Source organism: Diceros bicornis, chromosome 37 (assembly GCF_020826845.1).
Source record: "Diceros bicornis minor isolate mBicDic1 chromosome 37, mDicBic1.mat.cur, whole genome shotgun sequence".
NCBI lineage: Eukaryota > Metazoa > Chordata > Mammalia > Perissodactyla > Rhinocerotidae > Diceros > Diceros bicornis.
In genome coordinates this window covers 1,490,890-1,507,720 of record NC_080776.1, presented here as the reverse complement: position 1 = coordinate 1,507,720, position 16,831 = coordinate 1,490,890, and the positions used below count along the sequence as shown (strand labels likewise).

The window sequence follows — 16,831 nt, the reverse complement described above, 5'->3', positions numbered from 1 at the left end:
TTTATCACTCTTTAAAGGAAGACCATAAAATCCAGAAATTCAACATATTTCTCATAGGGTCTATAATAAATGCGTATGTGTATATACATACATGTACATATGTGTGTATATGTATAACCAACTACTAGACGTGCAAAGGAGGAGGATTAAAATCATCCATAAAAATAGACATGGATATGACCCAGATGATGAGATTAGTTGGCAAAGACTTTAGAATATCTATTGTAAATATGCTCAAGTACTTAAAAGAAAAACACAAACTAAAGAGAGAAATTGAAGATACAATAAAGAACCACTGAATATTCAGGGGAGAAATGCAATACCTGAAATGAAAACTGCTTCAGCTTAGCAAGAGACTAGACATGCAGAAGTGGTCAATAAATTTTAACATACAGCAACAGAAATTATTCAAATTGAAGCTCATGGGATAAAAAGAACAAAAAGAAAATGAACTGAACATCAGTGACCTGGACACAAAAAGTTCTAACATATATGTAATGGGAGTTGTAGATGTAAAAGGGAGGGGGGACAGAAAAAATACTAGGAATTTTCCAAATCTGCTGAAAACCATAAAACCACAGATCCAAGAAGCTCAAAAATCACAAGCAGGGTAAAAACAAAACCATACCAAGGCGTACTGTGGTCAGATCACTAAGTTCTAGTGATACAGAGAGAATCTTACAAGCAGTAAGAGAGGTGGGGCTGGCCCGGTGGCATAGCGATTAAGTGTGCGTGCTCTGCTTCGGAGGCCCAGGGTTCACAAGTTCGGATCCCAAACAGCAAGAGAGGGGGAAAAAGACATGTTGTATAGGGGAGCAAAGATACAAAAAAAAAAAAAAAAATCATTGCTGACTTCTCATCAGAAGGTAAGCAAGCCAGAGAACAATGCAATGATATATTTAAAAGCTGAAAGAAAAAAAAAGTCAATCTAAACTTATTTTAAAAAACCAAGGCAAAAATAACATTTCCATATAAACAAAAGCTGAGAAAATTCGCTGTGAGTATACCTACACCACAAGAAATCATAAAAGATGATCTTCAGACTGAAAGAAAATGATAGTGAGTGAAAACTCAGATCTACACAAAGGAAAGATGAAGTGGTAAGGAATGGCAAATACGTAGGTCTGAAATATGTGGACATTAAACTGCGCACTTCCAAATAACTCATGGATCAAAGAAGAAATCACAAGAGAATCCGTAAAGCGTTTTGAATGGAATGATAATGAAAACACAGCTTATCAGATTTTGTGGGAGGCAGCTACTAGATAACCAAAGCAGGGGCTCAGACAAAAATTTATGGTTATAAATTAGAAAAGAAGGGTGTAAAGTCCATGATCTAAGTCTCTTACTGAAGAAGCTACAAACACATGAGCAAATTAAACCCAAAGCAAGAAGAAGGAAAAAATGATAAAAGAGTGAAATCAATGAAATATAAAACAAAAAGGCAGTAGAGAGAATAAGTGAAACCAAAAGCTGCTTCTTTGAAAGAATTAAGTTGACAAACTTCTAGCTAGATTGATCAGGAAAAAAATTACAATAACAGGAGGTAAAAGCATCACAATAGATGTTATAGAATAATTAGGGAATATTATGAGCAATTTCATGCTAATAAGTTCAACAACTTAGATGGAATAGACTAAGTGCTTGAAAGACACAAATTACCAAAACTGACACAAGAAGAAATAGAAAACCTGAAAAACTTTATATCAATTAGAGAAATGAAATTAATAATTAAAAACATTCTCTCATTGGGGACCGGCCTAATGGCATAGTGGTTAAAGTGCGTGCACTCTGCTGTGGCGGCCCGGGGTTCGAAGGTTCGGATCCCCACACGGAAGAGCGCTTGTCAAGTCATGCTGTGGCAGCGTCCCATATAAACTAAAAGACAGTAGGCACAGATGTTAGCTCAGGGTCAATCTTCCTTGGCAAAAAGAGGAGGATTGGCTTCAGATGTTACCTCAGGGCTGATCTTCCTCATACACACACACAAAAAAAACACAAAAAAAACCCAAACATTCTCTCATAGGAAACTCCAGGCCCAGATGGCTTCAGTGATTAATTTTATTAAAACTTAAGGAATAAACAATTCCAATCTACACTAACTCCTTCAAAAAAGGCAGAGGAGGGAACACTTCTTGACTCATTTTGTGAGGCCAGCATTAGCTTGATTCCAGAATCAGATGAAGACGTTACAAGAAGATAGCAGATCAATATCTCCTTTGACTATAGATGCAAAATATCCCTAATGAAATAGCAAATAGAATCTAGCAAAATATAAAAAAGATAATACATCATGATCAAAGGGGTTTATACCAGGAGGCAACGTTGATTTAACATTCAAAAATCAAAGAAAAAAAGAAGAAACAACATATGATAATTTCCATAGAGACTGAAAAAACGTTTCACAAGATTCAAACCCACTCATGAGAAAAAGTTACAACAAACCCAGAATAGACAGAAACTTCTTCAATCTGATAAAGGGCATTTACAAAAAAGTATACAACATTACATTTAATGATGAAAGATTGAATGCTTTCCCTAAGATCAGAAAGAAGGTAAGGATGTCCGCTCACACGACTTATAATTAACATTATACTAGAATTCCTAGCCATGCAGTAAGGTAAGAAAAATAATAAAAGGCATCCAGATTAAAAATAAATAAATAAAACTTTTTAGTGGCTGGCCCGGTGGTATAGCAGTTGAGTGTATACGCTCTCTTCGGTGGCCCCAGGGTTCTCAGGTTCGGATCCTGGGCGCGCACTGCCGCACTGCTCGTCAAGCCATGCTGTGGCGCCGTCCCATATACAGTCGAGGAAGATGGGCACAGATGTTAGCCTAGGGCCAAGCTTCCTCAGCAAAAAGAGGAGGATTGGCAACAGATGTTAGCTCAGGGCTGATCTCACACACACACAAAAAAAGACTTTTTATTTCCAGTTGACATGATAATATACATAGAAAATACTAAGAACTCTATGAGGAAGCTTCTAAAATCCCTAAGTGAATTTAACAGGGTCATATCACACTACAAAAATCAATTGTATTTTTATATACTAGCACCCAATTTATGGATGCTATGTGTTAGCATCCATAACCATGAAATGCATAGAGATAAATTTTAATAACTGAGAGAAATTAACAGTATGTAATACACAGAGAAATAATACTTTATACATTAATTGGAAGATTCAGTGTTAAGATGTTAATTCTCCACCAGTAGATTCTGTGCAATCCTAATTAAAATGTTGCTAGTTTTGTTGTTGTTGTTTTTGGTAGAGATTGACGAGCTGATTCTCAAATTTAAAATGGTGAAAACCATATTGAGAAAGAACCATGTTGGAGAATTTATAGTACTAGATTTTAAGAATTGCTCTAAGCTACAATAAGAGTGTGATATTGAATTAAGGTGTTGACATAGGTAGATAGATATAGGTAGATATCCTAAGGGGTCTGTGTGTGTGTGTATATACAACAAATAGAGTATTTCAAATATAAATATATATTTATATAGATAGTCTTTTTTTTTCTTTTTAATTTTTTGTTTATTGCAGTAACATTGGTTTATAACATTGTAAAAATTTCAGGTGTACATCATTGTACTTCTATTTCTGCATAGATTACATCATGTTCACCACCAAAATACTAATTACAACCCATCACCACACACATGTACCGAATTATCCCTTTCACCCTCCTCCCTCCCCCATCCCCTCTGGTAACCACCAATCCAATCTCGGTCCCTATGTGTTTGTTTATTGATAGTCTTTTATCTATTAAGGATAGGGTTTTTTTCTATTAAAGGATAGATCAACAAATGATCAGGAACTAAATATCTTAGAAAAAATTGAATCTGGACCTTTACCTCACGTCATACACAGAAATTAACTTGAATAGGATCTAAAAGCTAAAACTCTAAAACTTCTTTCTAAAATTCTTGGAATTTTAGAAACATGACTAAATCTTTATGACTTGGTGTTAGGCAAAGATTTCTTAGGACATAAAAAGAACTGTCCATTAAAGAAAAGTTTGATAAATTGAGCTTCATCAAAATTAGACTCTTGCTGCTCAAAAAACACCATTAGGAAAATGAAAGGCAAGCTACAGGCTGGGGACTATAAGTATTTCCAATACATGTAGTCTGACTGAGGTCTTGTATCAATAGGAAGATAACCCAATTAAATGTGAGCAAAAGATTTGAACAGACACTTCATCAAGGAAGTCATAATCTCTTGGGAAGCACAGGAGGCTTTTGAAAAGATACTCTACATGAGCGATTGGAAAACTGGCACATGGACCAAATCTGGCCCATTGCCTGTTTTTGTAAATAAAGTTTTATTGGAACACAGTCACACCCATTCATTTATGGCTGCTCTTATGCTGTAATGGCGGAGTTGAGTAGTTATTAAAGAGACCATGTGGCTCACAAAGCTTAAAATATTTACTCTCTGCCTGTTTACAGAACAACTTTGCCAACCCCTGGTCTAAACGAATCAAATTCCAGGGAAGGATAAGCTCTTCCTAGGTGAGCAAACACTAGTGGAGAAGTTTGGACTAATTTAATGTCTTTTTCCCAGGACAAACTGTATTTTTCTTGGGATTGTCATTTTTCACAATTAGATCTTCTTTTTTGATTTTTTATTATAGTTAATTCATTGTTATTAGTAAGCTAACAAAATCTTTATGTTAGAGGCAAAAAATTTATACAAGCCCCTCTTTAAGTCTTGGTAACTTAAGATGTAATGTTAGAAAGCTCTGTCTTATTCTGTGGAACTACACGTTGAGGTCAAAACTGGGATGTGGGTTCATGATGTTGACAAGAAGTTAGTACCAGGAGAAACTGTACTCAAAATCACTTGGTTTCAACAGCTTGTACCTGTTTCCTTCAGGAAGTTAAGAGGTGCCTGCAAACAAGCAAGGATGGGGACTGAAGGCATGTGCTGCCTCTCTGGGGACTGACTAGTGTCACTGCCCGGGGTAGGGGCCACTCACAGATGCCTTGGCCCTGATCCTGGAAGTAGGAGCCCCATCCTGTGGTCAGCATGGGGTGGTCTGGATCAGTCCAACCCACTCCTGATACATGCATGGAGTCGATGTTCTTAGTCGTCTGGCAGGCCAGGCTTGTATGCTACCTGGGGATTCCAGACACCCTGGGGTGCCTCATATTCTTATTGGCTTGTTGTTGCGTCAGCTGTGTTCTGATTGGTTACGCTCTACGTTATATAAGCCATTGCATCATTGTTTATATAAGCTGTCTACATAAAACGTGTTTTGACTTTGGGGTACAACAGGTGTTAATCTCCTTTGAGTGAGATAGCCATATGCTTATCTGTAACATGTTTACAACTATAATTATTTTTTAGAAAAACATGTTTTCAGGCAAGGGAGCATTTTTGGTGGAAAAGCTTGTTTATCACTTTTAAGGGATAGCAAGCAGATTTTATTCACTCTTATTAAAATATAGGATAAGATATCCTTTACAGAAAATTAATTTCACATATCACAAAGCCCTAGCATTGTTTAGTTTACTTAAATTTAATCTGATATTACTATTTTTCTATGTTAGGATAATTTAATGTTGTGTATGAACATAAAAATAATTTTTGTAAACTTAATTTCAGTATCAGAATATTTTAACTAGAAGTACAATAACATGAATTCCATAAAATTTGTCTTTTTTCTGTTATATTTGACCATTACTAACCCTCAGTTTGATAACCAAGCAAAATTGCAATGTTATAGGGAAATTTTCCAACTGAAACAAAATTTGATGAAAGAACATTTAAGATCATCTTTGATTTCCCCATGCTTACTCCCACACCATACTTTTGCAAGTCCTATCAACTTTCAAGTGAGGCTTGAATTAGTCCTCTTATCCTCCTCTCTCCTTTTGCTCCCACCCCCCTCCCAGGGCCATTTTCATCTTTTATTGAGTGTTCTAGTCAGAATAGGCTCGAGTTCGAGTAACAAACTAACCTCCTAATCTCAGTAGTTTAACACAGCAGAGGTTTACTGTGGCTTACATGAAGTACAGTGTACTCTGGGCTGTGACCCTCCTCTATCTGCTAGCTGTACTGTCTGTGCTAGTGGTTTTATGGTTGTCAGGTGGACTGGAAATGACTGTGTCACTTTTGCTCACAGCCCATTGGTCAGAACTAGTCACATGGCTCCAGCCTAAGTGCAAGGAATGCTGGGAAATGTAGGAGAGCACATGAAATGTGTGGAGATCACAGTTATCTTACCACATCCCTGTTGTTAGGGCTGCATCCTAATTGATTTCCGTATTTCCTCTCATGCCCCACTACAGAGCTTTCTCTACCTAAGAACCAGAGTGCTCAGATAAAAATATGTGTTACTACCTTGTTAATTTTTTTTTGCATAAAATCCAACACTTTGCCCTCACTTGTGCAAGTACTGCATGATATGACCCTTGCCTTCCTCACTAACTTCATGATTGGCAGTTAGTGTTATTAAATATCTGTGAATAGTGTATTTTGCATAGGCATTCTCTTTTATTTTGTCCATAGTTATGAAAATGTGATTTAAAAGTGTCAAATTTACAAAATCACAATAATGACTATAAATTGAATAAATAATAATAATACCAAGAGAAGTTCTAATCTATATGAAGGTCTTCTCCATCACGTTGTATGCAATTAGAATCTTAAAATAGGGGCTGGTCCGGTGGCATAGTGGTTAAGTTCACGCACTCTGCTTCGGCAGCCTAGGGTTCACCAGTTTGGATCCCGGACATGGACCTACACACTGCTCATCAAGCCATGCTTTGGTGGCATTCCACATACAAATAATAGAGGAAGACTGGCACAGATGTTAGCTCAGCAACAATCTTCCTCAAACAAAAAAAAAGCAGATCGGCAATAGATGTTAGCTCAGGGTCAATCTTCCTCAAAAAAAAAAAAAGAATCTTAAAATAGCCTTTTGGGAATGTTGGTATAATGTAAAATCCTGTTAAAATGAGTAAATTCTATGGGGCTGGCCCGCTGGCGCAAGCGGTTAAGTGGGTGCACTTCGCTTCGGCAGCCCGGAGTTCTCAGGTTTGGATCCTGGGTGCGCAACGACGCCCGGCTTGGTAAGCCATGCTGTGGCAGCGTCCCATATAAAGTAGAGAAAGATGGGCACGGATGGTAGCTCAGGGCCACTCTTCCTCAAGAAAAAAGGGGAGAATTGGCATCGGATGTTAGCTCAGGGCTAGTCCTCCTCACAAAAACAAAAACCAAAACAAAACAAAAAAATGAGTAAATTCTATCTAGTAGAGTTACAATAATTGTATTCTGTTTCTCTGCCAACAAATGATCTCATAGAATAAATGTTTTCTCTGTCTAAAGTTTATATGAAAGGCCTTCCATTATGGTTATATGTGTAAAAATTATTAAACTTTATTTTTTAGAGCATTTTATGTTCACAGCAAAATTGAGTGGAAAATACAGAGTTCCCGTATACCCCCTGTCCCTACACAGATATAACCTCCCCCGCTATCAACACACTGCACCAGAGTAGTGCATTTGTAACCATCTATGGACCTACATTGACCCATCATTATCACTCAAAGTCCATAGTTTACATTAGGGTTCACTCTTGGTGTTGTACGTTGTATGAGTTTTGAAAATAAATGCAGTTTAGTTTTTTTTTTTTGACTTTTTTTTTTTTTTTTTTTTGTGAGGAGGACTAGCCCTGAGCTAACATCCGATGCCAATCCTCCCCATTTTTCCTTGAGGAAGAGTGGCCCTGAGCTAACATCTGTGCCCATCTTCCTCTACTTTATGTGGGATGCCGTCACAGCGTGGCTTACCAAGCAGTGCGTCAGTGCGCGCCTGGGATCCGAACCCGCGAACCCTGGGCTCCCGAAGCGGAGTGCACACACTTAACTGCTTACGCTACCAGGCCGGCCCCGAAAATAAATGCAGTTTTTAGACAAGTTTTTCGTGAAGTTTGTGTTTTGAAATTAAGTAGTTATTGCCCTTCAGTTATACCTTCAATTTCGGTCATATTTTTCCTTGGCAATCTGAAGCCTAATTAATTATCCCAAACACACATGCACATGCACACACATTCAAATAATTGTTGTCTAGTTGGAGGGAGTGGAATATTTTCATAAAGCAATTATTCTGTAATCTCACAAAATATAGGTTAGAGCAGTGCTCTTGCCAAAAGATAGTGGAGATAGGGTTCAACCCTTACTTTCAAATTTGCATGAAAGAAAGGCTTGATATAAATTCTTTGTGTCATCTCTGGGCTGTGAATTCTGGGAATCAGATTTTTAAGGTGCTGTTTATCTTAATAAACATCTCAAGACCTATATATTTAGTATGCTTATTTGAAATGTAGCAGAGCATTCATATAGTTGATCATTTTTGACAGTTTCTTGAAATTGATTTTAAGTATTAGCTAGTAGTGATTCCTGTTTTAGCAAATGAAAATTACATATATTAAAAGAGTACTCTATGGTTTGTTACATGGATTTAGATCTAGCACAGTTCAAATGACTTGTCAGATACTTGACATCTGCTTACATTAAAAGCCTCGTAACAGTTTTTACATGGTGTCAATATTGTCGTTCTCATTGCCTTTCCTTTGCTGGCCCACTCCTATTTCAGCCCTCGAGCATTAATAAAGTATTAACTAGCAAAGGAGATTATCCTGCTACTGGATAGTTATATTGAATAAAAACAGGTGTTTGTGGCATAGAAAGATAAGGAAATTAAATCTTTTTCTTTGATAAGAAGTTTATATGCCAGTCTTCTTTCGTGTAATTAGGTGTTTTGTAAAGGAATTGGGGATTGTGTGAAGGAGTCAAGGAAGGTATTAAGCAGTCTCTGTGAAACCTTGATTGCCTTCGCACTTTGACTAACAGTGTTTGTCTTGTTCACAGTAACTGTAGTACTGAATGGAAGTGGCTTGTAGACAGAGCAAGAGTTGGCAGCCGATGGACATGGCTTCAAGCCCAGATTTCAGAGCTAGAATACAAAATCCAACAGCTAACGGATGTTCACAGGCAGATTCGTGCCTCCAAGGTATTGTCTTCTATTTTTTAAAAAGTTATTACTGTTTTAGTTTCTCCTCATCTCTCCACACCAAATAATTGTGACAAGGCTTTATACAAATGTAGTTAATTTTAAGATTTTTGATGTATTAATTGCTGTAAGTTGAAGCTATCTTTGTAATGCCTTTGTATTTATCACAATCATTTTATCATACTTGAGCAATTCAGAACTTCTTTATTGGATTCCAGTTAATAGAAATGATATTTTTTTAATAAACCTCTACTTTGTTGGCATTTGTTTTAACATATGTGTAAAATTATGAGCGTATCTTATTAGAATCTCCTTAGAGTTTTTTGTGTTTTGCTTTAAGAAAAATTATGAACACATATAAAGGTGCTAGAAAGCAGTACAGTAAACACCTGTGTGCCCACCCCCAAATTTATTAGATGTTAAATTTTTACTAGTTTGGCTTTAGTTTTTAGAATAATAAAGCATGACATGTACAGTTGAAGTACTTCTATAGTATTTCACATAATGAACCAGAAGGTGAAGATGAACTACTCTAATTTATAAAAAGTTGCTGAGCTATCTCCATAGAGAAGAGAAAGTAAATAAAGTGTGTATAGTATAAATACATGTTTACACTTCCTGCATGTTATTTAATTGTATGAATGGAATGGAATTGTGTGAATACCATGGAATATTCATCTCTTCCCCTATTGTTCTATTGATAGACGCGTACATTGTTTCAGTTTTTATGTCAGTAAACACAATAGTGCAGTGGCTATCTTTTATGTGAACCTGTGGAGAGCTGCTCTGGGGTCTCTGCCGAGCAGTGGACATGCTGGACTGCAGGCGTGGCCGTCTGCAGCCTCCCTGTGCTCACCCATGTGACTGGTAGTCCGTCTTCCCGCTGGTGAGGCTCCTGTTTCTCCACGGCCTTGCCAACGTTTTATATTGTTTGACTTTTAATTTTTCCAGTATAACGGGTGTGGAATACTATTTTATTACTGTTTTAATGTAATTGTTCCTGCATATAGTGAGATTGGGCCTCAGTGTAATTGACTATCAAATTTTTTTTGTCTAAAAATTAACATATCTTTTTTACTGTTTTTTTGGGGGGGGATGGTGTGTGTATGTGAATTTTTTTCAAATTTTGGATACCATTTGTGGTCAATTATCAGTATTACAACTCTCTCATGTTGTAGCTTGTCTTTTCATTTTTTCAGTACATCTGTTTTTGAATTGAGATTTTAACTTCCATGTAATTATATGGATTAATGTTTTCCTTTATGGGTTGTGTCTTCTGTCTTGTGTAAGAAATCCTACCCCTGATATTTGGTTCTGTATTGGTTGTGAGGTGATGACTTAACTTTCTCTTTTCCATGTGGATAGTCAGCCCAGCACCTTTTTATAAATTATAGTAGTTCATCCTCACCTTCTGGTTTAAAATATTACTTGTGTCATATATTGTATTTCCACATATGTATGAATCTTTTACTGGACTTACTAATCTATATATCTGTCTTGATTATACAGCTTTAAGTAAGAAATTTGCTTTTAATACAAAAGTCACCCTATGTTGTTTTTCAAAAATTTTATGTCTGTTTTCTTAGTCTTTTCATCCCAGAATAAATTTTTGATTTTATTGATCTTCCTTTATCTCTGTTTTCTAAGTCATTATTTTTTGCTCTTTTGTTTTGTTCTGTTGGCATTAGATTTACCAGACCATTGCTGCTGTTATTGTTGTTGCTTCTTGACCTTACAACTCTTATTTTCAGTTCATACTCAAGTGTCACTTTGAGTGAATACCATGTATTTAATTCTTTCATTGTTGTTCTGCTCTTAATATTTTTAAATTTCCAATCAATGTGATTGCCTTTCTAACCCAAGAGTTATTTAGTAGTACATCTCTATATTTCTGAACTCATGAAACTTTTTTTTTTTTTGGTAATTTATTATTTATGTACATTGTAGTCTGTAAACTGATTAGCTTGTATGGATTTGATTCTTTGTGATCTATTGCTAATCAAATTTTGTAAGTGCTCAATGTATATTCTTTCTTGGTTGATTATGGAATTCTCTATTTATTAAATTAAACTGGTTGACTTTGTTCTATATATCTGCTATATCTTTATACATCTAGATCTTTCAATTTCTAATATAGATTTGTTAAAATTTTCCCACATCATTGTGAATTGTTCAGTTTCTTCTGGAAATTCTGTTTTTGCTTCTTGCATTTTTAAGTAATGTTGTTTGGTAGATATAAATTTTTGATTGTTCTAGGTGTTTCTTTTATGAGCTACATATAGCTAGATTTAAAAAATCCACTCTGATTAGTTTTTACTTTTTATCTACCCTTATTCTCCTCTCTTTGTATTTTTGTCTTGTTTTTCACCTCTCTTTGGTTGGATTGGTAGAATTTGCTTCATTCCTTTCTTTTCCCTCTGCTGGTTTGGAAGCTGTATATTATAGTTTCATTCTTTGTCATTACCCTTAATTTTTAACCTACTTCCTCAACTAGAAATAATTCTCACAATGACTAAAAGGACTCAGTATTTTTATACTCTTTTTTTTTAAACTTAAAACATGGATCTTAATACTATTTGACTACTAATTGAATATATCTACTCCAATCTAGATTTTTTTAGTCAATAATTAATTAAATTTCTAACAGATTTCATTAAAAAAATGTGCTTAGTATTCTTTTGTGTCCTACCTGTAAAAATTAGGTTACAGGTCAAGCTGCGGTAACAGAGAAACCCCAAATACAGGGGCTTTACACAGGCACACAGCGTTTCCACAGTGGGAGGGGGAGCACAGGCTGATGCAGCAGCCTGGTGGTACCGCGTCGTCCTGGCACTTGGGTCCCGTCTGACCGGCGGCCCCGCTGTCCTCGAGGGCGTGCCGGCGGCGGTGTTGAGCCGCGCGCATCCTCTCCTCTCTCACGCCCTTGGAAGCGAGAGAGGTGCAGCACGGGCGGTCCCAGGTCGGAGGAGCCTTGGAAGTGGCTCTCTGTTGTTCCTACTCCGCTGGCCCACGTGTAGCCTCAGCACCGCAGCTAGATGTGTGGGAGTAGGAGCCGAGCGGCGCGGGCTGTCCCGGAGGAGGTGTGGCAGCGCTGAAACAGCGGGTGCGCTCTGAAAACGAGGAAAACGGCCGTGGGAGGAGTCTGCAGCCTCTGCCGCCTCACCTTTTCTCTCTCGTTTACTTCCCGCTGAAGCACGTTCTTGAGTAGTTTTTTTTTTTTTTTTAAAGATTTTATTTATTTATTTTTCCCCCAAAGCCCCAGTAGACAGTTGTATGTCATAGCTGCACATCCTTCTAGTTGCTGTATGTGGGACGTGGCCCCAGCATGGCCGGAGAAGCCGCGTTGATGCGCGCCCGGGATCTGAACCCGGGCCCCCAGCAGCGGAGCGCGCGCACTTAACCGCTAAGCCACTGGCCGGCCCTCTTGAGTAGTTTTGACATTAAACTCGGAACATGTGAACTCTCTTTGTCTTTGTATGTCTCAGAATACCTTTATTTTACCCTCACTCTTCAGTGATATTTCAGTTGATATAAAATTCTGATTTGGTAGTTATTTTCCCTTCTCCCTGTAAAGATTCTCTGTCACTGTTTTCTTTGATACCGAGGAGCAGTCTACTGTCAATGTAATTGTTTTTCCTATGTAAGTTCTCTGTCTTTCTATCTGGTAACTTAAAAATGTCCTTGTTTATTTGATGTTCTATATGTTTTTACTAACAGATGTCTCCTTAGGGAGTTGTCTTCATCTTGTTTTCAGAACACACGTTTTTGACGGTACAATTCACTGGATTTTGACAGATATCTGGTTGTGTAGCCATCACCATAATCTCGTCTAGTAGTCCGTGACCTGCTTCCAGGACAGGAGAAGAGTCCTTGTTTTACAGGAAATTTGATAAAAATCAGCTTACCTTCTCACACGCTGATTTACAAGTTCTGTCCGATGTTCGTGTTGAGATATCCTGACAGAGTTGGGCATAGGAGATACTGGAGAAGGCAGGGCTATGAGAAGATGCGGATTTGAAGTTATTTCAGTAGAAATGGCAGTTAAAGTTATGTTGTCACGTTATAGCGATTTTTAAATGAAATCCGCTCACCTCTCTCCCCTTCCTTGTTTTCTGCCTGCCTGCCTTCTCTCCTCCACTCTCTCCCTTCTTGCCTTTCACACATAGTTATTAGGTGCCTAATATGTGCTCAGGGTAAACAGTGGTCAACAAAACTACTGAGTTCTTATATATTTAGGGTTTACAGTCTAATGGGGATAAAAATTAAGCAAACGATTACACAAATAAATGCTGTTTTAATTCCAACCAGGGGAAATTTAACATGGGATTTCCCTAGCTAAAAGATATGTTGTTTCCCAAAAACTACAGGCTGCTTGCTTGGAACTCGAAGTATATTTTCCCATAGAAGCAATAATATGAAGAGTTCTTATACAATCCCATGAAGTCTTATTTAATCTAAATATTGCTAAATATCTATTTGTAACTTTTTTTGTGGGAAACTGTATTCTACGTGGTGAAACTGTGGACATAAAGGAGATGATAGTGTAAGATTGATGGCAACTGGTCTGAAAAGAAGAAGCTGAGAAGGGAAGGAATCAGAGTCCGTGAACCCTGTGGTGAGCCCAACCCCACTGGGGTCTGTACATCAATAAAGATTAGTCAGTTTTAGGCTCTATCATTAGTTTGTATTCTGGTAGGGGAGACAGACCATGTCAATAGTTAATTGCAATATAATGTAATATGCTCAGTGATACATGTTTTTAATAAGATATAGAAGTGGCATAGAGAGAATACTTAACTCTTATTTTAAAGAGGTGATGCCTCAGTAAGATTTTGGAGGATAAATAGTAGTTTGCTTGATGAACTGATGAAACTGGAAAAGGGCGTTCCTTAAAGGTTAGAAGGCCTGAAACAACACAAGCTCTTTTAGGAACGTCAAAGTAGTGTGGTATTCAAAGGAGCAGAAAGGACGAGTTGTGCAGGGATGGGAGAGGAAGCTAGGAGGTGATGAATATTCTTTAATGTCTTATAGAATTTGGTGGTGACGTCATAGGAAGGTGGATAGAAGGATAGACATAAAACCTTAGGCTTACCTGTTCTGTCTGGTGGATTTGAGGGAACTAGGTTCAAGAATAGTTTCCTGATGGAAGTTTCCTATTCACGTCCTTTAGGTCTGTTTCTCATTTTTAACTCTGTCTCCACCAGGGCCTTCAGCTGTAGTGATTTCCCAATCCTTTCAAGATCACCAGATAATTTCTCCTCTTTGCCAATTTTTTTAAGGATATATTGCAAGAATTTTTATAGCAAATAGAGTTCTAAGAACAAGTCAAGTTAAAAACAGTGGAAATTTCCAAGAAAGTGGGTTCCTAGTTAAACTGATGACTAAGTTTATATTTGAATCTAGACAGTCTAGTTCATGTTGCTTTGACTTGAGAGAGGATATTTTAATATTCTGTGTGTTCTAAGCAGTGCCATATACTTGTTGTTTAAACATTTTAAAAAGTTTGATTATGTGTTTATGTAACATCTATTGGAATAAATTATTTTAGGGAAAGAAATCTAAACTTCCCAGTAATAGCATATATGGCCTTAAATTTTCCTGGTTCAGGCTAGATATGTATCTGGCTTTTTTTCCCTTAAGAATCACATTATTTTATTTTATAGAAAATGTCATTACAATTATACTGTCAACATACAGTATTTCTTTTCTTTATTTTGGTAGTTTCTCCTTACATTTCTTAGGAATTAATCAAGATGTTTAATTTGCTTATTTATGTGCAGTTCAGCTGAGCTGTTATTATACTCAGTAGGGAATACAGTGGTTTCTTTGCTCGTATAGCTGCTTGAATTATTGTAATTAAAAAGTTGAGAGGAGTGGTTAATGTTATCTTGAGTGAGACAGAACTTTTTATTTAATGTATCATGAAAGGAAAAAAAAAAAAACCTTTCTTCTTAATTAAATTAGAGATAAGGGGAAGGGAAAGATTGAAAGATGCTCTTTTGTAAATATCCTGTTTAAATAAGTGCTAATTTGTGCCACTGGCCAGGAAACACACACTGATGAGACCTACTAGTACATCTACAAGTTTTAGGCCTTTAAGTTGTCATTTGCCCCGTCTTTGACACTCTCCAGGTGGTGTAAATTTTGTTTGGATTTCTAGAGAGGGGAAGAAAGCAAGTACTAGCAACACCCATCCCTCCCTTGTTCTTGCAGCAGCCTTGTCCACACCCTACGGCTTCCACGCTTCCCTTTTTCTCTGCCTCAGCTCTGACTAAGACAGCAGCTTCTTCTCACTCGCAGAGAAATGTGAAAATAGTTATTCTTGGTCGAGAGGCTGGCTATCCTATATTAAATGTGCTGGCCTATTTTAAAATATTAATATATCCTACATTAAATGTGTTCTCTTTTAGATTTCTTTTGTTATTCTATAATAGGGTCTTCCACATTTTAAATTGTACATTTTCTGTGTTTTAAAATTTTCATTTAAATTTTTGCTTAAAATTAGCTGTAGTGACTTGATAGAAATAATACAGGTGTTGCTGAGGCCGTGGTTTGTCTTTCATGCCCTGTCTTCTCTGTGATGACCCTGGAGTGTCGGTGGCTCTCTCTGGTCTTGTCCTCGGGACCAGCGTCTTCTCTGGAGCGGCTGATTCACTTGCATCTTACGCTAGAGTTTTCACTTGTCTCAGTTATCGCAACTCATGTCTCTAAAAAATTTTCATATCTTTGTTATTTACCTTGTTTTATCTATCGTTAGACTATTCTTTTCCTGATTTTTTTAAAAATCAGCTTTATTGAGGTATAATTGACCAAGAAAATTGTAAGATATTGAAAGTGTACATCATGGTGACCCAACACATTTATATTCTTTTCCTATTGTTTCAGAACAGAAATTATCTCTGCAGTGTCTCCAGAGGATTTAATCTTCTCTTTCTTCTCTGTCCTCAGCTGTGGCAGAGAAAAGTCGTGGGCCATTCTTCTCACACTAAGAGAGCTTTGTCCAGGGCAGTAGTTTAAGGGAAAAAAGTAGATTATGAAGTTGACTATGAATCTCTGCCCAGTCGAATTTGAAAAATATCATTCTTGGGGCCGGCCTGGTGGCGTAGTGGTTAAGTTCCGATGTTCCGCTTCAGCAGCCTGGGGTTCGCAGGTTCGGATCCTGGGCACGGACCTACTCACTGCTCATCCAGCCATGCTGAGGTGACATCCCGCATAGAATAACTAGAAGGACCTACAACTAGAATATACAACTATGTCCTGGGGCTTTGGGGGAAAAAAAGGAAAAAGAGAAAGATTGGCAACAGATGTTAGCTCAGGGCCAATCTTCCTCAAAAATAAACAAACAAAAAAATAACATCCTTCATTGAATAACTATTATAAGCCCCTACTTGTAACAAGGTAGTATTCTAAAGGTTTGGAAATTGGGCTTTTGAAACTCAGAATCAGTTTCTCCATAGAAACAATATTATAAGTAGGGGTTATGAAATCAGGCTAATTCACAGCAACCTGGCCCATAATGTAAATTGTAATCAAACCAAAGGGAATTATAGTTAAACTGATATGGTGAGAACTTGTATGCTTGCAGGTACTCGGAAAAAACTAGTGAGAGACTTGTACAAATTTTGAATGAACATTTCAGACACTTTCAAGAGCTTTTGATATTGATGGTATGTATCTATCAAGTATAATTTAATTTTTAAAATATCAAATGAAATGAAAACTTCTTTTAAATCTATTTCTTCACATTTCTTGACAGCTGTATTTTGTGCATTCTAGGAAAACAGTCATTGAGATGGGATTCACAG

The 16,831-nt window shown here is 37.1% G+C and overlaps 1 protein-coding gene across 6 annotated transcripts in view; it reads left to right on the top strand.

Annotated features, from left to right (window-relative positions):
- Positions 1–16,831, top strand: part of KANSL1L (KAT8 regulatory NSL complex subunit 1 like) — a 126,401-nt gene that overhangs the window by 32,213 nt on the left and 77,357 nt on the right. For all 6 annotated transcript variants that reach the window (XM_058532914.1, XM_058532915.1, XM_058532917.1 and 3 more), the window contains one exon: positions 8,885–9,026. In XM_058532914.1, the coding sequence (XP_058388897.1) occupies positions 8,885–9,026 (142 nt within the window). The remainder of the gene's footprint in view (positions 1–8,884; positions 9,027–16,831) is intronic.